We start from the raw sequence: 21,630 nt of genomic DNA, 5'->3' as shown, positions 1-21,630 counted from the left end.
CTTTAGCATAGAATTTTAAAGATATAAAAGCTAGAGACTACAGTTTGCCAAGATGCTAAATAGCTAATAATAAACATTAAATATGTATTACATAAATTTTCTTTTTTTTAGTATTTATTTATTCCCTTTTGTTGCCCTTGTTGTTTTATTGTTGTAGTTATTATTGCTGTTGTTGTTTAATAGAACAGAGAGAAATGGAGAGAGGAGGGGAAGACAGAGAGGGGAGAGAAAGATAGACACCTGCAGACCTGCTTCACCATCTATGAAGTGACCCCCCGCAGGTGGGAAGCTGGGGGCTCGAACTGGGATCCTTATGCCAGTCCTTGCATTTTGCGCCACCTGTGCTTTACCCACTGCGCTACCTCCTGACTCCCCATAAATTTTCTATTACTAGTTTAGCAACGAAAACCGAAGTTTCAAACATACTTGCCTTTCAATGTAGTCAAGCACAATTTCAGCTTCTTTTGTCTTTCCTGGGTCATCTTCTACTAGCTCCTCAGTGATATTCTGCTCACCTGTAAACATTGATAGTGCCTCTTACATCTGTAAGGTTACTTATATAAATATATATCAGCTCAATAGTATGGTTCCTAAAAACATCAGCCTCTCCCTGAACTGACCGACGTCACTGTTCTTATTTACTTTTAGGGGGATCTGGAAGATAGCATAATGTATGTGCAAACAACTTCTATGACGGAGGCTCAGAGGTGCTAGGTTCAATCCTGGGTACTGGGGACCAGGCAGTGGCACAGCTGGTTAAGTGTCCATATTACAGAGCACTAGGACCCAGGCCCAAGCTCCTGGTCCCCACCTGCAGGGGGAAAACTTCACGAGTGATAAAACAGGGCCGAAGGTGACTCTGTCTGTTTTCCTCTCTACCACCTTTTATCAATTTCTATCTCCATCCAGTAATAAATAAAAATATAAAAAGAGAGAGGGGTCCAGGTGGTGGCACATCTGGTTAAGTACACATTATAGTGTGCAAGGATCCAGGTTCAAGTCCCTGGTCCCTACCTGCAGGAGGAAAGCTTGACGAGTGGTAAAGCAGGGCTGCAGGTGTCTCTCTGTCTCCCTCCTTCTCTATTCCCCATTCCCTTCTCAATTACTCTCTGTCTCTACCCAATAATAAATAAATAAATAAATAAATAGAGCAGGCGGCACATCCTGGGTACTACCATAAACCAGAACTGAGAAGTATTCTAATTTAAAAAAACAATCTTATCTTATGTATATTTTTCAGGTATTCTCTCTCTGGCTTATTAAGTCTACTCTTAACCAATGAGCTCTCAGCTGCTGAAGCAAGAAGTCTATAGGGTAACAGAGAGCTAACAGAAGTAATTATGTTATAATTATATTATAATATTATATTATAATTATATTATAATTATATGTATTATACTGTAATTATATGTATTATATAAGTAATTTTATATAAGTATTATATAAGTAATTATATGTATTATATAAGTAATTTCTCTAAACTTAGCTTAGGAAAATCCCTAGTCTTTGGTTCTATGGAAAAATACATCTTCTAGTATCTTTGTTAATTAAAGATTTAAGTACCTGTAGAAAAATCTGTAAAACAAGATCTGTCAAAAATATTTACCATGCATGTTTTTGATTTTCTGAATCTGCTCCACATAATCTTGAAATGAGCTGCTCATGTCAGATTTTACCCATGAAGAAAGTGCATATGAAATAATCTGTAGCCTCTGGTGTCTATAAAGATAAAAATAAAAACCATAGATACATGGAATCTAAAGTCAACAGGCAAAATGTTTTTATGATAAGCAATAGTAGGGAAGTTATTCTGATACTATTCCAAGTTTTAGGGTGAACATGGATAGAAACCTCAGACTTTAACATAAAGAATAACATTCAAACCGAAACTGCAATTCTTTGTTCAGATTTTCAGCTGCATCTCGCCGTTTTAACATCTCAAGCATTTCTTCGTCTAAATCAGCCTTCCTCTGGACTGGTACATATTTTTTCAATTTAATTTGAATCATCTCTGCGTATTTATCTTCAAGATGTTCCAGGTATTTCGTGAGAGCATCTAAATTGACAGATTCTTGGAGGGTCATGCCTATGTGGGAAATGGAACCAATGAAAAATCGAGTTTCAACATTAGGGACTCTTGTGCTCAAATAGCTCATCTTTGCAAGATAAGTTACAGAGTTCATGTACTGCATTTTAAAAAATTCAGAAATGGGGGCTGGAGAGAGAGGTAATCTAGTAGGGTACCTTCACTGCCATGTGTATGGCCTTGGCAGTGGCTATGGCAGTGGGAGGGGGAGTTTCAGTACTGTGGTATTCCCCACCCCAATCTGAATAAAAAGGCCTGGATGAATTATACTGCATGTGTGTCATATGGGGTAATCCCACTCACAGAGTGAAATTGAAAAATAAGAACAGAAGAGAAAACACAAAGCAGCACCTGGACTGGGTTTGGTGTATTGCACCAAAGTAAAGGACTCTGGGGTATGGGGGGAGGAGGGGGTGTTCAGATCCTGGAATATTATGGCAGACGAGGACCTGGGGGGGATGTTAAGAGTGTTATGTGGAAAATGTTAGCGAGCAGAAATCAAACCACCATCTACTGCAAGGAAGCAAAAGATGTTTATTTACGAATTTGAATCCGGGTCGAGCTGGTAGACTGCTGACAGTCACCTCTCAGCCCGGATTCAAATTCGTAAATAAACATCTTGTCTGGGCCGGTCCGAGGTCACACTCCTGCCACTCAGGCTTAAAGAGACAAAGACAAGGCAAAATTTAGCTGGTAACTTTAGACCGGAACCAAATCTGGTCTCGTCGCTCTGAGATAATTTTTTAATGTTGACCAAAAAGACACAGGGACACAAAAAACAGGGACACAAAAAACACCCCGCCTGCACGAGAATCCATGGGCTGGTCGCAGATGGGGCCAGGAGTAGGGCCAGGCTACACCCCGCCCTCAGGGTAACTCTTAAGATAGACACAACAAGAGTTTTTGTAAAGATGAGCTGACTAAAGATGTCTAAAAACAGTCCTTGGTCCTCTTGGGCTTCTCATAAAAAAAAAAAAAAAACCAAATAAAATTAGTTATACTGATATGTCTGTTTGTTAAAAAAAAAAAAAGGGCCTTCTATAATTATATAGAGATGTATAGGCCAATTCTGGTCATTAGATTGTCAATTTTGGTAAACTCCTAATTTGGTTTTGTGTATGTCTTACTGGTTACAAATGTACGAGTACAGCAGTGATACCCCTTCAGTCATACTGCCAGATTCTCTTAGGAGGTCTCCAAGAGGCAGTAAAATGGCCCACAAATCTCTCTAAGATAAATAAAATGACACTAAATTTGGCCTTTTGTTGCTCAAATCCGCCCCAGGTATTAAAAAAATGTTACAGTGGGAGTCGGGCTGTAGCACAGTGGGTTAAACGCAGGTGGCGCTAAGCACAAGGACCTGCATAAGGATCCTGGTTCAAGCCCTGGCTCCCCACCTGCAGGGGTGTCACTTCACAAGTGGTGAAACAGGTCTGCAGGTGTCTATCTTTCTCTCCCTTTCTCTGTCTTCCCCCTCCCCTCTCCATTTCTCTCTGTCCTATCCAACAACAATGACAACAATAATAACTACAACAATAAAACAACAAGGGCAACAAAAGGGAATAAATAAATAAAAATAAATATTTAAAAAAATGTTACAGTAAATAAACTTGTGTAAATAAAAATAAGTGATAGTGTGGGTAAGAATAAATAAACTTTCATTGGCTGAGGGTTGGTAAACTCTGAGAGATTGCTTAGAGGGTTTTTAAAAAGTTAATAAATGTTTTGACATTAGACTTTAAAAACAAAAAGTTAAGACAGTGCCCTCCCCCCAAAAAAAGTCAAAAAGATGGGGCTAAAGATAAAAAAAGATAAATTAGACCCTAAAAGAGACTTTAACTAAATTAACCCTTGAAACTGGCAAGGGATGGGTATCGCTCCTGGCTCAGGCCCCTTCTGAGAGTGTACTGCTTCCCATTTGTAAACAAACTGTCTCCCTTTGAAATTGCTTTCAGCATACTGCTGCTGTCATGATCTGTGATGCTTTTGTCTCTGATCCATCCCACAACTGTTAACAAGTTCTTACAGATCTCCAGCCTATATTGCAAGACACCAGAAAGACGGCTCAGAGGTCTCACGGGGCAACCGGCTGGCAGATCAAAAAGCTCAAGAAACAGCCCAAAGACTAGTAGAGACCCAGGCCCAGTTGGTAGTGGCTACACCGAAAAAAATCATCAAAAAAAAAAAAAAAAACAAGAAAAAGATAAATCAAAGATTTGATTCTTGACAAAGACTAATAAAAAATGTTAAAAACAGTAACTCTAAAATTGCTTTAAGTAAAATTTTAAACATAAGTTGTAAGTATAGTTGCTTTTCTGCCTGCAGTGAAAAATTCCTGTAAAAAAGGGGGGCTAGACAAAACCCACACACCAACATGTAAGCCACCTGTTGTTTGTCTTAAAAAAAAATAGCTAGCCTAACCAAGTCCTTGAAACCCAACCACTTGCTCAAGGTCGAGAGAGCTGATAGCCGGTGGTCTTAGCTGACAACGAGAAAGTGTGGTGACCCTATTTTACATAAAGGCTTAAAATTAGACAATTCTTATAGGCTGCTTAGGACATGACAATGTCTAAAATGATTAGATCCTGTGTTTTCTACAAAATGCTATTGAGTGTGTATTAAAATTCTAGTTTTACATATTCCCCACCCAAAATGTATTCTAAAATCCTATAAATTGTGTGGTTTGAGCCTTGTTCAGGGTCGAGCTGGTGGACTGCTGCCAGTTGCCACTCGGCCCAGATTCAAATTCGTAAATAAACATCTTTGCTTCCTTACAGTAGATGGTGGTTTGATTTCTGCTCGCTAACAGAAAACTGATAAATGTTACACATGTACAAACTAATGTATTTTACTGTTGACTGTAAACAATCCCTCCAAAAAAGAAAAAAAGAAAAAAAATGCACATGTGAGAGGTACAGGTTCTACCAAAAAGGAAATAAACTCAGAAATAGTAGCAAGAACTTGTAATAACTGCATACAAACAGTATTAAAATACAATTTTCGGGGCCAGGTGTTGGCACACCTGGTTAAGTGCACACATTACTATGTGCAAGGTCCCAGGTTCAAGCCCCTGGTCCCCACCTGCAAGGGGAAAGCTTCATGGGTGAAGTAGAGCTGCAGGTACCTCTCTGTCTCTTTCCCTCTCTATCTCCCCTTCTCAATTTCTCTCTATCTCTATCCAATAATAAATAAATAAAAGTATTTCAAAAAATACAATTTTAAAATGTCTAGCAGCTTTAAGCATCATCAATAAAGGCTGTTCTGAAAACATGCAAACTTTAGCACCTTAAGACAAACCAAAAACAATGCCATGGCCTCCTTACCAAAGCTTGCAAAGCCTTTAGCACCGCTACTTATTAACACCATGCATGAATCTGCCAAACTCCTCAGAAATTCTGTCCAGTGATTTCACTCTAACCAAATCTCCCATGAAGCTACTGCACCTAAGCCCTGGGTTGATCTGTTCTCTGCAGTGTAAAGTTTATAGGAAGGAGTCTGCCAAATCTTCGGTACTCTTTGATCATCATCATTACTCATAACAGCCCAAGTATGTCAAGAGCTTTCCTTCCTCATGTGGGCCTTTTTTTTTTCTTTTCTTTTTTCCCTCCAGGGTTATCACTGGGGCTTAGTGCCTGCATTGCGAATCCACTGCTCCTGGCAGCCATCTTTTTTCCTTTGTTACTGTTGTTTTTGCTGCTGCTGCTGCTGTTGTTGTTGTTGGATGGGAAAGAGAAACCAGGAGAGGAGGGGAAAACAGAGAGGGGGAGAGAAAGATAGACACCTGCAGACCGGCCTCACTACTTGTGAGGTGACCTTCCTGCAGGTGAGGAGCCAGGGGCTTGAACTGGGATTCCTGTGCCTTGCACGATGTGCACTTAACCTGGTGTGCTACCTCCTGGCCCCCCAAGTATTGCCTTTTAAGGCTTATCTTAAAAGTTTCCTTTTCAGGAGTTGGGTGGTGGCGCAGAGGGTTAAGCGCATGTGGCACAAAGCACAAGGACTGGTGTAAAGATTCTGGTTCAAGCCCCTGGCTCCCCACCTGCAGGGGAGTCGCTTCACAGACGGCGAAGCAGGTCTGCAGGTGTCTATCTTTCCCCTTCTCTGTCTTTCCTTCCTCTCTCCATTTCTCTCTGTCCTATCCAACAACGACGACATCAATAACCACAACAAGGGCAGCAAAAGGGAAAATAAATAAATATTAAAAAAAAAATTTTTTTTTAAGTTTCCTTTTCCAGGGCTAGGGAGATAGTTAACTATATCAGAGCCCAGTATGTCCATGGCTCCAGAGGCCTCAGGTTTGAACCCAGGCATCATCTTGAACAAGAGCTTAGGGCTTTTTCTCTCCCCCCCCCCCCCGTGTGTGTGTGTGTGTGTGTGTGTGTGTGTGTGTGTGTGACACACAACAAATAAATATATAGTCTTTTAGGACTTCCTGAATTAATTCCACTTGATTTTAATTATTCCTTTAATTCCAAATTCTTTCAATCTTTATCAGTTATAGTGTGCTTAGTCACATGTCTCTAATTTACACTTTCATAGTGATGCAGCAAACGAGACCAGGAGCCACACGGCTTTGGAAAGAAGAGAAACTTTATTAATGTGAACAGGACACACAAAGAGCTCGTGCTCTTAAAGAATTCTGAGCCCTGAACAAAAGGAAGGTATAGCTTATATAGAGGGCTGCAGGCCTGAGAGCAGAAAGCATTCTCACAGAAGCAGAGGCTGGGCCACCTGGTTGAGTACACATTACAGTGTGCAAGAACTTGGGTTTGAGCCCCCAGTCCCCACTTGCAGGGGAAAAGCTTTGCAAATGGTGAAGCAGTGCTGCAGGTAACTCTTCCCCTCTCTATCTCCTCCTTCCCTCTCGATTTCTGACTGTCTCTGTCCAATAAATAAATGATAATAAAAATATTTTTTAAAAGTTACAAAAGCAGAGACTGCAAGGTTAAGGGGTGGGGGTGGGACTTGTACCCATTGCTCTGGGTCTGGTTGCCTTAGTTCTGTTATCTTTTCCTGCATAGCTGTGTCTATGGAAAATTTAGCCTCAGGACTTGGAAGTTTTATGACCTGTCATGATAAAATATACAGATATTGCAGGGGTGGGGGAGAACACACATTTTTCAAGGTCTCCTGTTATCTGGGGCTTTCCTTTTTACATTTTTCATTAGTTAACTCTTTCTTTGCCTTGCATTTTTTTAATTTTCTATTTCAACAGATATAAATTTAAATATGTAGTTAATTTATAAAATGTATTCATGTATCGATATGAAAGAGAAAACCAGAACACCACTCTGACACATGCTGGGGAGTGGGGGATTGAACTCAGGATCTCATGCTTTTAAGTTCAGTACCTTTAGTAGAACTTAGTGCATTGCAGTATTTCCCACAGCGGTTTCTCAAACTCTAGAGTGCATGATCAAGACACTCTCACTCAGTAAACACTGACAACTAGGTTCTGCCCATACTCCCACCCACACCCTAACACCCATCCCCAGAGTTTCTGACATAACAGTCTTACAGGATAGACAAAGAACTTGCATTTCTGACTGCCAGGTAATGATAATGTTGGTTCAGGAACAACACTTTAAGAGGCATGCTGTACTTTACGTGATTCAGTCAGACTTGAATTCTTTTAACCTTGTAGAGGTAAGCTGTCTCCTTTCCTTAGCCAGAGTGCTGGCTCGAGTTTATAAAGTCTGTCCACAGTCCTGGTAGACTTGGAAGACACATTTATAGCCACACATATATATCAATTTATATAATATGTAGTGACTGGAAATAGTTGGGAGTTTATCTTAAAAACTTTAAACAATAACAACAATAACTACAACAATAAAACAGCAAGGGCAACAAAAGGGAATAAATAGATATTTTTTTAAAAAAACTTTAAACAAAAATAAAGTACCTGGAATAGGTTTTGAAGGATTTTTGGAGGAAGTACAGTATTTTACTTCTTTTGTGTCATACTCTGCTCTAAGTTGTTTCATTTTGTTTATCTGCAACAGAATCTTTGAGGAATTATTTTCAATAAGCCTCATTCTGGAAGGAAAAAAAAGATTTTCTTGTATTTCTTTGGGCATAATTAATCAGTCGCAGACTTAAATTCATCAAGGGGCCTAGTGGTTTCGCACCTGGTTAAACACACATACTACCATATGCAAGGGCCTGGGTTCAATCCCCGCCCCCTACATGCAGAGGGGATACTTCATAAGGGATGAAGCAGGTCTGCAGGTATCTGTCTTTCTCTCTCCCTCTCTACCTCCCCTCCCCTCTCAATTTCTATCCTGTCAAATAAAAAAAAAGAGAATAATTTAAATTAAGAGTGTTTCAGTAATTATTATTGTTGTTATATTTATTTATTTATTTATTTTCCCAGAACATTGCTCAGCTCTGGCTTATGGTGGTGTGGGGGGATTGAATTTGGGACTCTGGAGCCTGAGAGAGGAGAGTATCTTTGCATAATCATTATGCTTTCTACCCCTACCTGGGGATTGAACCTGGGCATTTTGGTGTCTCAGGCATGAAAAACTTTTTATATAATCACTCTATTTGTCTAGCACGTCAGTAGCTGTTTTATCTTGGCTAATTGTTCCCAAAAAAGTTAACGAAGCTTACAAGTGTGAAACAATTTTATTTCAGAGTATCAGTAAGACCTTTACATCAGGCTCAACCTGACGCTGTTGACTGGCTATGGAAGAAGGGCAAACGCTAGAAGAAGAAGAAGTAAGACCTTATACTGATTATGATTCATAACACTAGAAATTTAATAACTGCCCATGATTACATCTAGTTCCTTACATTTTGGGTGGTCAGGAATAACTCATCTCATAGAATGCACACTATTATCATGGTTGAGGATGTAGGTTTAAACCACCAACTACTACATGGGAGCACCATGCAAAAGGCAAGTTTCACGAGTGATGGGAGCACTGCGGTGTCTCTCCTCTCTGTTCCTCTCTTGCTCTATGTCTCTCATGCTCTAGCAAAACAAAACAAAACAACACTGGGACTGGTGGAATGGTACAGGTACAAAACCACAATGAAGACTTTGGTGGAAACAAAAGCTATCTTTGGAACTTACATTTTTTAATTTTACTATTATTACTTTATTTTTATTTATTTATTTTTATTTTTTAAAGATTTTTAAAAATATTTATTTCCTTTTTGTTGCCCTTGTTTTTATTGTTGTCGTAGTTATTATTGCTGTTGATGTCACCATTGTTGGATAAGATAGAGAGAAATGGAGAGAGGAGGGGAAGACAGAGAGGGGAAGAGAAAGATAGACACCTGCAGACCTGCTTCACTGCTTAAGAAGCAACTCCCCTGCAGATGAGGAGCCTGGGGCTTGAACCAGGATCCTCACACGGGTCCTTGCGTTTCACGACATGTGCGCTTAACCCACTGCACTACCGCCTGACTCCCTACTATTACTTTCTAGGCAGACACAGAGGCAGAGAGAATGAAAGAGACCAGAGCACAGATGCTTCCTGCAATACAGTGATGGAGGGGGGTGGGCTCAAACCTAGGCCATACACATGACAAAGCAGCATATTATCTAAGTCTATTATTATTATTATTATTATTAACATTGGAAAAGGGGATGATAGAGAAAGAGACAGAGACATGCCTGCAGCCCTGTTTCACCACTCGTCAAGCTTTCCCCCTACAGGTGAGGGCCAGGAGCTTGAACCCGGGTCCTTGTGCACTGTAATGAGTGCTGAGCTTAACCAGGTGCACCACCAACTGGCCCTTGAAGTCCACTATTTTGATGGCCCTAAATATTTTTATTTAGTTTCCTGGGACGCTAAATAAATTGCCACAGACTTACTGAAGCAAAATGACCAGAAATTTATTCTCTTACATTTCCAGAGGTCAGAAGTACAAACTCAATATTTCTGGGCTCAAGTCAAAGTGTCTTCAGGACTGTATTTCCTCCTGCTACTGGAGAGAAGAATCTGTACTTTGCCTCTTCACTTTTGATCACTCTACTGTCTACCTTGTGGCTATATTTCCTTCACCCCTTCGACCTGTGTCAAAGATCTCTCTGCCCTTCACCTACACAGGCATTTGTGATAGCCTCTAGGGACCACATGGATAATCTGGGATGATTTCCCTGTCTAAAAACTTTCCTGTAATCACACCTGCAGAACCCTTTTCTGACTGAGGTAACATTTTGGTGGTCACTAGGGTTAGGGCCAGATTATCTCCTCTGGCTGTCATTCAGTTTATCACTGATATGATGGCCCAGGGATGAAATAAAAGATTACAATTCACTAAATTTAAGTATCACAGGGTTTGTTTTACACTTTTTGCAAATTTAAAAACAGTTTTGTTGGGACCCAACTGATGCCTGCTTCTATAGTACTGATGTTTTGGTAACTATTTTTTTATTTACTTATTTATTCCCTTTAGTTGCCCTTGTCATTTTATTGTTATAGTTATTATTGATGTTGTCATTGCTGGATAGGACAGAGAGAAATGAAGAGGGAAAGACAGAGGAGGGAAGAAAAAGATAGACACCTGCAGACCTGCTTCATGCTTGTGAAGTAACTCCCCTGAAGGTGGGGAGCCAGGGGCTTGAGTGGGGGTACTTGCATGTTGCACCATGTGTGCTTAACCTGCTGCGCTACCACCCAACTCCCTTTTTGGTAACTACTGATAGTGTGGAATAAGAGCTTGCATTGTGGAGGGTAGATAGCATAAAGGATATGCAGAGAGATTCTTGTGCCTGAGGCTTCAAAGTCCCAGGTTCAATCCCTACCAACACCATATGCCAGAGCTGAGTAGTGCTCTGGTAAACAAACAAACAAAAAACTTGCAAGGTTTCTTTTCTTTTTATTTATTTAATTTTTAAATATTTTATTTTAGCCTCCAGTTTTATTGCTGAGGCTTGGTGCCAGCACTACGAATCCACTGCTCCTGGTGGCTATATTTCCCACTTATTTTTATACATATATTTATTTATTATTGGATAGGATAGAAATTGAGAGAGGAGGAGAAGATAGAGAGGGAGAGAGAAAGATAGATACCTGCAAACCTGCTTTGCTGCTTGTGAGGTGTCTCCATTGAAGGTGGGGACAGGGTCTCAAACCCAGATCCTTGGTGTTTTGTATTATGTGTGTTTAACCTGGTGTGCCATTGTTTGGCCCAGAGCTTGCATTATTTCTGAAGAGGGAATGTGGAAGTGAAATACTCATTTGTTGTAGAGCCAGATGTTGTAGTGCACGGGCGCAGAGAAGAGAGAGAGAGGGTCCAGAGCAAAGAGGAAACACAAATCTTTATTCGCGCTGGCACCTCAGAATTGGGTGTTAGAGAAGCAGGTTGGGCCACGTGGAGGTAGAGAAAATGGCCGCCTCACGCAGTAACCTTTCCTGCGTCTGAACACCAGAGTGGAGCACCGGCAAGAGAGCGAGGTGCTGAAAACGAAGGGTTTTTATAGGAGTAGCTTTTGCGAGAATGGGAAGGGGGAGGAGTAACCATAGCACTCCAGGATAGGATGATAACTCTCGTGAGAATGGGGGGGGGAGGAGCACTCCAGATATCGCGGGGATATAGACAATGTCCTGAGGGCACAACATGGCTGAACAGGCACTCCAAGAATGTCCCAACTCTCCAGGGAACTAGCAGTAGCCTGAGGGGACAACATGGCAGATGTGACTGCATTGGCACAATTTCCCAGCACTCATTTGGCTTTAATTCTTATAAATACATGATTGTGGAAGAAAGGCATGTGAAAAGACATTTAAGGAAGCAAAAGACAATTACCAGATAGTCTCATTAATACATGGAATATACACACATCTACCATGTGCCAGGACCTGGGTTTAAGTCCCACCTACAGGGGGAAGAAGCGTTACAAGCAGTGGAGCAAATGACAGGTGTTTCTCTTTCTATCTTCCCACCTTCTCTCAATTTTCCTTTGTCCTATCAAAACAGTAGTAAATATTTTTAAAATAGGGGTATCAGTCTTAACAGTGCTGACATATTAGATCTAATCATTTTTTTTCTGTTGGGGACTGCTGTGTGCATTAAATATAGTGCCAATTCAGGTCTTTCCTTTGTAGATGCTGGTAACACCCTTTACCTACTACAACTACAAATGTCTTTTTAAAAATATTTATTTATTCCCTTTTGTTGCCCTTGCTGTTTTATTGTTGTAGTTATTGTTATTGATGTCGTAATTGTTGGATAGGACAGAGAGAAATGGAGAGAGGAGGGGAAGACAGAGAGGGGGAGAGAAAGATTAGACACCCACAGACCTTGGGGAGCCGGGGCTCCAACAGGGATCCTTATGCCTGGTACTTGCGCTTTGAGCCACCTGCACTTAACCTGCTGTAATATAGCCCAACTCCCACAACTACAAATGTCTTTTTTAAAAAAAAAACAAAAACATTTATTTCCTTTTGTTGCCCTTGTTATTTTATTGTTGTAATTTTTGTTAATGATGTCGTCGTTATTTGATAGGACAGAGAGAAATGGAGAGGGGAGAGGAAGATAGAGAGGGGGAGAGAAAGATAAAAAAAAATAAAAATAAATACATGGAATATAAATAACTACAGGAAATGAACTTACAAAAATAATAACAGAACTCTTAGACTCTAAAAAACAACACTGCTTAATTAGAGTAAGGAGTGAGTGCAGTGATAGTTAGAGGGGTCTCCGGCTTCCTGGCACTGGAGCTTTGGTGGTGGGTGTGGTGAGTCTTACTTAAATATATGTGGAGACTACTCCCCTTGGGGCTGGGTGGTAGCACAGTAGGTTAAATGCTCATGGTGCAAGGTGCAAGGATCAGCTGAAGGATCCTGGCTCGAAGCCCCGGTTCCCCACTGTGTGTGTGTGGGGGGTGTCACTTCACAAGTGGTGAAGCAGGTCTGCAGGTGTCCATCTTTCTCTCCCCCATCTGTCTTCCCCTCCTCTCTTGATTTCTTTGTCCTATCCAGCAGCAACAACAGAAATAACAACAATAATAATGACAACAACAATAAACAACAAGGGTAACAAAAGGGGAAAAATGATCTTCAGGAGCAATGGATTTGTGGTACAGGCACCGAGCCCTAGCAATAACCCTGGAGGCAAAAAAAGAAAAAGGAAAAAAAAAAAGAAAGAAAGAAAAAGAAAGGAAGGAAAAGAAAGAAAGAAGCTACCCCTTTCAATTTCATAGCCTTGTAAGTCAGTATTATATATTTTTAAAAACATTTTATTTTAATGAGTGAGATACAGAGAGAAAGAAGTAGAGAGAGGGAGAGATGGAGGGAGTGAAAAGAGTGAAAGAGAGAGAGCAAGCCCCCATTAAGTTATTTTTTAGAGTCTAAGACCTCTTTATCTTTGACTATTTCAACACAGTTAAGTCTAGCAAAGCATTATTATGTTTACAATGCTTGAGATTCTTTGGGCTTCTTGAATCTGTAAATTGTTATCTAGAAAATCCTGGGGCATGGTCCGGGAGGTGGCACAGAGGATAAAGCATTGGATTCTCAAACATGAGGTCCTGAGTTCAATCCTCAGGTTCAAACCCCTGGTCCCTACTTGTAGGGGGAAAGCTTTGTGAGTGGTGAGGCAGGTTATACTATTATTATTTTTGTTTGTTTTTACCTGAGCAATGCTCAGCTCTGGTTTATGAGGATTGAATTTGGGACTTGGGAGCCTCAGGCAGGATAGTCTGTGTGCATAGCCATTATGCTACCTACCCCCCCTTGCTCCTTTTCTTAATATAGAAAGACAAAGATGGCTAGAGGCAGAAAAAGTGAAAGAGGTCACAGAATGGAAGGTTCCTTCAGTGTGGCGGGGGCTGGGTTGTACACGTGACAAGCAACATACTACCCACCCACAGGAGCTGCTTCACCAGCCCCATTGTTTCTACTTTTTTTTTTTTTAACTTTTTTTTTTAATTAAAACAAAATTTTTTTTGCCTCCAGGGTTATCACTGGGGCTCACTGTCTCCACTACCAAGACACTGCTCCTGGAGGCTATTTTTTCCCTTTTGTTGTCTACTGTTATTATTATTGTTGTTACTGCTGTCATTATTGTTGGATAGGGCAGAGAGAAATTGAGAGGGAAAGGGGAGATAGAGAAGGGGAGAGAAAGACACCTGCAAACCTTGCCTTCACTGCTTGTGAGTGAATCTCTCTGCAGGTAGGGAGCTAGGGGCTCCAATCAGGATCCTTCCGCTGGTCCTTGCACTTCATGTCATGTGCGCTTAACCCGCTGTGCTACCTCCTGGCCCCATCTACTTTCTTCTTTTATATTTATCTTTTTCTTCCTTTCTTTCTTTCTTTTTTTCTTTCTATCCTTCCTTATTACTTCTTTTTAATATTTATTATTTATTACCTTTTGTTGCCCTAGTTGTTTTATTGTTGTAGTTATTATTGTTGTCGTCATTGTTGGATAGGACAGAGAGAAATGGAGAGGAGGGGAAGACAGAGAGGGGGAGAGAAAGACAGACACTTGCAGACCTGCTTCACCAACTGTGAAGCGGCTCTCCTGCAGGTGGGGAGGTGGGGGCTCCAACCGGGATCCTTAGCCAGTCCTTGCGCTTTGCACCACAGGAGCTTAACCCGTTATACTACCGCCCAACTTCCCCCGTATTACTTTTTAGTTTGACAGAACAGAGATAAATTCAGAGAGGAAGAGGGGAGGAGGGAGTAGAGGGGAGAGAGAAACAAAAATTTAAAACAATATTCTTGGGGGCTGGGAGGTGGTACAGATGGTAGATAGCACATGTTACTATGTACAAGGACCTGGGTTCAAGCCCGCAGTCTCCACCTGCAGGGGAAAAGCTTCAAGAACAATGCAATTATGCTGCAGGTGTCTTTCTCCATCTTCTCTCTCTTCTCCCTCCCTCACCCTCTCCCTCTCTCTTCTTTCCCTCTCATTTTGTATCTAATAAAATAAAAAAAAATTATTTGGGCCAATTAATTATGTCCCTCATTTTACAGTATTACAAGGGGACTCCAATTATTCTAAAAGGCATTATAAAATTCTCAGAGTGAATTTAATAACTTGAAAGAGTAAAGAAAGTACAGTAATTTCAAGTTGGTAGGTGAAGCTAGCATAAAAGTATAAGTTTAATTACTTTTTAAAAATTATTACTTTATTTTGGATAGAGACAAGACAGAAATTGAGAGGGGACGGAGAGGTTAAGAGGGAGATAGACAGAAAGACACCTGCAGCACTGTCTCACAACTTGTGAAGCTTCCCCCCTGCAGGTGGAGACCAGGGGCTTGAACCTGGGTCCTTATGCACTGTAATGTGTGCACTCAATCAGGTGTGCCACCGCCCGGCCCTAAAATTCTAACAAATGGTTATAGTTAAAATGGCTATTACATACATAATGAAGATCAGTACCTCTTGGAATACTTGTTAATATACTTACTTTGATTTAAGTTGGATTATTCTTTTCCTGTAATAAACCAGTGTTGTGGGTTCTGCTGCCCACATTTTAAGTTTCCCTTGAAGACAAAATATAGTTCTTTGGCCTTTCTTTAGTGATTCAATAAAGGCATCATATTCTTTCTTGATTGAAGTGAGAATAGGTTTGTATGCAGTGACGTAGTCTATGACCTGAAACATGATATTTCTCTGGATGGCACTGACTTTTTTTCTCTTCTAGAAGAGTTTATGGATTAAAAGACTTGCAAACAGGATTATAGACACACACACACACACACACACACACACACATATATATATATATATATATATATATATATATATATATATATATTTTTTTTTTTAGTGGTCCAGGAGGTGGTGCATTGGATTTTCAAGCATGAGGTCCCCAGTTCGATCCCTGGAAGCACATATACCAGTGAACCTGGGACTTTGAAGCCTCAGGCATGAGAGTCTCTTTGCATAACCATTATGCTATCTATCCCTGCCCTGCCCTACAATTTTATACTGGGTATTAAAGACCAGCTTTACTGAATTTGTACTCCTTGTTAATCATTACTCTCCTGTGAGCTTAAATATAAGACAGGAAAATGGATTTTTGCCTCAGGTGGTATGAACACATTGTATGATGTCAATTAAAATCATTAACAGTCACAACCAAAAAAGAAAACTACAGACCAATATCTCTGATGAACATAGATGCTAAAATACTGAACAAAATTCTAGCCAACTGGATACAGCAGTATATTAAAAAGATTGTTCATCATGACCAAGTGGGGTTTATCCCAGGCATGCAAGGTTGGTTTAATATACATAAGTCAATCAATGTGATCTACCACATCAACAAAAGCAAGGCCAAAAACCACATCAAAGGTCATATCAATAGATGCAGAAAAAGCCTTTGACAAAATCCAACATCCCTTTAGGATCAAAACACTACAAAAAATGGGAATAGATGGAAAATTCCTGAAGATAGTGGAGTCTATATATAGCAAACCTACAGCCAACATCATACTCAATGGTGAAAAACTAGAAGCATTTCCCCTCAGATCAGGTACTAGACAGGGCTGCCCACTATCACCATTACTATTCAACATAGTGTAGGAAGTTCTTGCCATAGCAATCAGGCAGGAGCAAGGAATTAAAGGCATACACATTGGAAGAGAAGAAGTTAAACTCTCCTTATTTGCAGATGACATGATAGTATACATGGAAAAACCTAAGGAATCCAGCAAGAAGCTTTTGGAAATCATCAGGCAATACAGTAATGTGTCAGGCTATAAAATTAACATTCAAAAGTCAGTGGCATTCCTCTATGCAAACACTAAGTTAGAAGAAATTGAAATCCAGAATCAATTCCTTTTACTATAGCAACAAAAACAATAAAATATCTAGGAATAAACCTAACCAAAGAAATGAAAGACTTGTATACTGAAAATTATGAGTCACTACTCAAGGAAATTGAAAAAGACACAAAGAAGTGGAAAGATATTCCACGTTCATGGGTTGGAAGAATTAACATCATCAAAATGAATATACTACCCAGAGCCATCTACAAATTTAATGCTATCCCCATCAAGATCCCAAGCACATTTTTTAGGAGAATAGAACAAATGCTACAAATGTTTATCTGGAACCAGAAAAGACCTAGAATTGCCAAAACAATCTTGAGAAAAAAGAACAGAACTGGAGGCATCACACTCCCAGATCTCAAACTGTATTATAGGGCCATTGTCATCAAAACTGCTTGGTACTGGAACATGAACAGACACACTGACCAGTGGAATAGAATTGAGAGCCCAGAAATGAGGCCCCACACCTATGGACATCTAATCTTTGACAAAGGGGCCCAGACTATTCAATGGGGAAAGCAGAGTCTCTTCAACAAATGGTGTTGGAAACAATGGGTTGAAACATGCAGAAGAATTAAACTGAATAACTGTATTTCACCAACTACAAAAGTAAATTCCAAGTGGATCAAGGACTTGGATGTTAGACCACAAACTATCAAATACTTAGAGGAAAATATTGGCAGAACTCTTTTCCACATAAATTTTAAAGACATTTTCAATGAAATGAATCCAATTACAAAGAAGACTAAGGCAAGTATAAACCTATGGGACTACATGAAATTAAAAAGCTTCTTCACAGCAAAAGAAACCACTACGCAAATTACCAAGAGACCCCTCACAGAATGGGAGATCTTTACATGCCATACATCAGATAAGAGTTGAATAAACAACATATATAAAGAGCTTGTGAAACTCAACAACAAGACAACACATAACCCCATCCAAAAATGGGGGGAGGACTTGGACAAAATATTCACCACAGAAGAGATCCCAAAGGCCGAGAAACACATGAAAAAATGCTCCAAGTCTCTGATTGTCAGAGAAATGCAAATAAAGACAACAATGAGATATCACTTCACTCCTGTGAGAATGTCATACATCAGAAAAGGTAACAGCAGCAAATGCTGGAGAGGGTGTGGGGTCAAAGGAACCCTCCTGCACTGGTGGTAGGAATGTCAATTGGTCCAACCTCTGTGGAGAACAGTCTGGAGAACTCTCAGAAGGCTAGAAATGGACCTACCCTATGACCCTGCAATTCCTCTCCTGGGTATATATCCTAAGGAACCCAACACATCCATCCAAAAAGATCTGTGTACACATATGTTCTTGGCAGCACAATTTGTAATAGCCAAAACCTGGAAGCAACCTAGGTGTCCAACAACAGATGAGTGGCTGAGCAAGTTGTGGTATATACAATGGAATACTACTCAGCTATTAAAAATGGTGACTTCACTGTTTTCAGCCGATCTTGGATGGACCTTGAAAAAATCATGTTGAGTGAAATGGGTCAGAGACAGAAGGCTGAATATGGGATGATCTCACTCTGAGGCAGAAGTTGAAAAACAAGATCAGAAAAGAAAACACAAGTCGAACCTGAAATGGAACTGGCATATTGCACCAAAGTAAAAGACTCTGGGGTGGGTGGATGGGGAGAATACAGGTCCATGATGGATGATAAATGACATAGTGGGGGTTGTATTGTTATATGGGAAACTGGGGAATGTTATGCATGTAAAACTATTGTATTTACTGTTGAATGTAAAACATTAATTCCCCAATAAAGAAATAAATTTAAAAAAAAAGACTCTGGGGTGGGTGGGTGGGGAGAATACAGGTCCAAGAAGAATGGCAGAGAACCTAATGGGGGTTGTATTGGGGAGTGTTATGCATGTACAAACTATTGTATTTACTGTTGAACGTAAAACATTAATTCCCCAATAAAGAAATTAAAAAGAAATCATTAATAGGGCTAATTATTCTGATTTTTTGGAATATTTTAAATATAATTATAGCAGCCTGGGAGATGGCACAGAAAGTAGAATTATGACCTGAGAATGTGAGATACTGAGTTTGATCCCTGGCATTACATGTGTCAGAGTGATGCTCTGGTGTTCTCCGTTTGCTCTCTCTCTCTCTCCAATTAAAATAATATAAACAGAGGAGTTGGGCGGTAGTGCATCAGGTTAAGCACAGGTGGCTCAAAGCGCAAGGACCAGAGTAAGGATCCCAGTTCGAGCCCCCAGCTCCCCACCTGCAGGGGAGTGGCTTCACAGGCAGTGAAGCAGGTCTGCAGGTGTCTATTTTTCTCTCCCCCTCTCTGTCTTCCCCTCCTCTCTCCATTTCTCTCTGTCCTATCCAACTATGATGACATCAATAACAGCAACAACAATAATAACTACAAGAACAATAAAACAACAAGGGCAACAAAAGGAAGAAAGAATAATAGTAAAAAAAAAAAAAAAAAAGACTCTCATGCCTAAGGCTCTGAGTTCTCAGGTTCAATCCTCCATAATCCTCCACACCACCATAAGCCAGAGCCAAGCAGTAAAAAAAAACTAACAAATGGGGGTGGGAGTGGGGGCCTGGGTGGTAGTGCACACATGGTGTGAAGCACAAGGACTGGTGTAATGATCCCAATTCAAGCCCCCACCCCACTCCTCACCTGCGGGGGGGGGGTCCACTTCACAGGCAGTGAAGCAGGTCTGCAGGTGTCTTTCTCTCCCCTTCTCTGTCTTCCCCTCCTCTCTCGATTGTCTCTGTCCTATGCAACAAACAAAAACCTAACAACCAGACACCTCTAAACATTCATCTCACACATTTCCAAAGCCTAAAACATCAAAAGTGCCATCTCTGATAACGATGTGTAAAAACGAAGCTAACTGCTACTGTACTGTACTGTTCTAAAAGGTTTTGCCCCTTAAGCTAGAACTGGAAATGTTCATTCTAAGACTAGAGATAAAAACTGGCATAGCATTTCCCCCATTTACCTCATTTGGACATGTTGGATAAACTTCTCAAAACAGACATATGGGACATGGACAAACAAGTACAAAACATGTGGTGTTACCAAGGCAAGAAAATTAGCTGTCAAGACAGACCACTTTGGCCCACAGAAGAGTGCCACTATCTGAAGAGCACTACCATACCTTGTCAAAAACGTTCCGGTATATGATGTAATATTCATCTGCAGGCCCTTCCTCGTTACAGCCTACTCGTTCAGTCTCTGCAGTTATGTATCTTTGCATACTTTCCAGAAATTCTCTGTCACTTCTACTAATGATGGGAGGGAGTATGGCATGTTTGTTTATTTCTTGGACTGACATATGTTCCAATCTGCACACTTGTTCACTGGAAAAGTTAGTCTTGACGTGCAGGCAACAAAGCTAAGACTGGTAAGCCTGAAAGGAAAAAATAACAAGACCATCAGTCAGTCTGAAACTAGATCTTAAATGAGTACTGGTTTAGGAAAAAAAGAAAACATCTCTAAGATAAGCATCTTAATTTATGAGCTAAAAGGCTTAAGCTATCTTCCCACATGAAGACCCTTAATTCCATCTGTTTTATTCTTACACTTAGCATCCTGATTATGAAACTGTTTGTCTTGCTTTATATCTTACTGCTTTTCAGCCACCAGCTTACTACCATGATGCCAACCTGACTTCCCTGGGCAGATGATATCATCAATGTGTCCTGGAACTTCATCTCTCCAGAGCTCTACCCAACTAGGGAAAGATAGAAACAGGCTGGGGGTATGAATCCACCTGTCAATGTCCATGTCCAGTGGAGAAGGAATTACAGAAGCCAGACGTTCCTCCTTCTGCACCCTATAAAGAGTTTTGGTTCATACTCCTAGGCGGATAAAGAATAGGGAAGCTTCTGAGTGGGGGTAGATAGTATAATGGTTATGCTAAGAGACTCTCCTGCCTGAGGCTCCAGAGTCCCAGGTTCAATTCCTCTCCCCCGCCCCCAAACACACACACCATCATAAACCAGACCTGAATAGTGCTCTGATAAAAAAAAAAAAAAAGGACAGTGAAGCTTCCAATGTAGATGAAAGGGCACAGAACTCTGGTGGTGGGAACTGTATGGAATTGTACCTCTCTTACTATCTTGTTAATTATTAAGACACTTCTTCTTCTTCTTCTTCTTCTTCTTCTCCTTCTCCTTCTCCTTCTCCTTCTCCTTCTCCTTCTCCTTCTCCTTCTCCTTCTCCTTCTCCTTCTCCTTCTCCTTCTCCTTCTCCTTCTTCTAGCGTTTGCCCTTCTTCCGTAGCCAGTCAACAGCATCAGGTTGAGCCTGATGTAAAGTTTCGAGACCTCCTTTGAATCTGGAGAGGTGGCAGTCATTGACTATGTGGGTCATAGTCTGTCTGGAGCCGCAGGGGCAGTTCGGGTCATCTCTGGCTCCCCAGCGATGGAACATAGCGGCTCACCGGCCATGGCCTGTTCGATAGCGATTGAGGAGGGCCCAATCTTAACGTGCTAGGTCAAAGCTGGGTTGACGCTTGCAGGGATCTGTGATGAGGTGTTTGTTCTTTACCTCAGCTGACTGCCAACTCTGTTTCCAAGAGACTGGAACAGAGAAGTTCAGTGTAGGCGTAGGGGACCAGATTGGGTGACGAGACGTCAAGCGCTGAACAGGGTGGGTGAAGATATCCGCGTATATTGACAGGTCCGGTCGAGCGTAGACGTGGGAAATGATCTTAGATGATGCCGCATCCCGACGAATATAAGACACTTAGATGATGCCGCATCCCGACGAATATAAGACACTTAGATGATGCCGCATCCCAACGAATATAAG

General features: G+C 40.8%; 1 protein-coding gene across 4 annotated transcripts in view; it reads right to left on the bottom strand.

Annotated features, from left to right (window-relative positions):
• The window catches only part of CLHC1 (clathrin heavy chain linker domain containing 1), a 60,406-nt gene that overhangs the window by 21,492 nt on the left and 17,284 nt on the right, over window positions 1-21,630 (bottom strand). Inside the window, exons 1-6 of one of the 4 annotated variants that reach the window (XM_060187630.1) lie at window positions 19,974-20,212; window positions 15,459-15,691; window positions 7,992-8,125; window positions 1,885-2,086; window positions 1,607-1,719; window positions 431-515 (exon numbers count right to left, since the gene is read on the bottom strand). In XM_060187630.1, coding sequence (XP_060043613.1) covers window positions 431-515; window positions 1,607-1,719; window positions 1,885-2,086; window positions 7,992-8,125; window positions 15,459-15,691; window positions 19,974-20,150 — 944 coding nt within the window. In that variant the 5' untranslated portion in view covers window positions 20,151-20,212. Of the gene's footprint in view, window positions 1-430; window positions 516-1,606; window positions 1,720-1,884; window positions 2,087-7,991; window positions 8,126-15,458; window positions 15,692-19,973; window positions 20,213-21,630 lie in introns of those variants that run through there. The other 3 variants (XM_060187631.1, XM_060187633.1, XM_060187632.1) reach the window with 3 other exon arrangements.

Source organism: Erinaceus europaeus, chromosome 3 (assembly GCF_950295315.1).
Source record: "Erinaceus europaeus chromosome 3, mEriEur2.1, whole genome shotgun sequence".
Classification (NCBI taxonomy): Eukaryota; Metazoa; Chordata; class Mammalia; order Eulipotyphla; family Erinaceidae; genus Erinaceus; species Erinaceus europaeus.
This window is presented reverse-complemented; position numbering and strand designations above follow the sequence as displayed.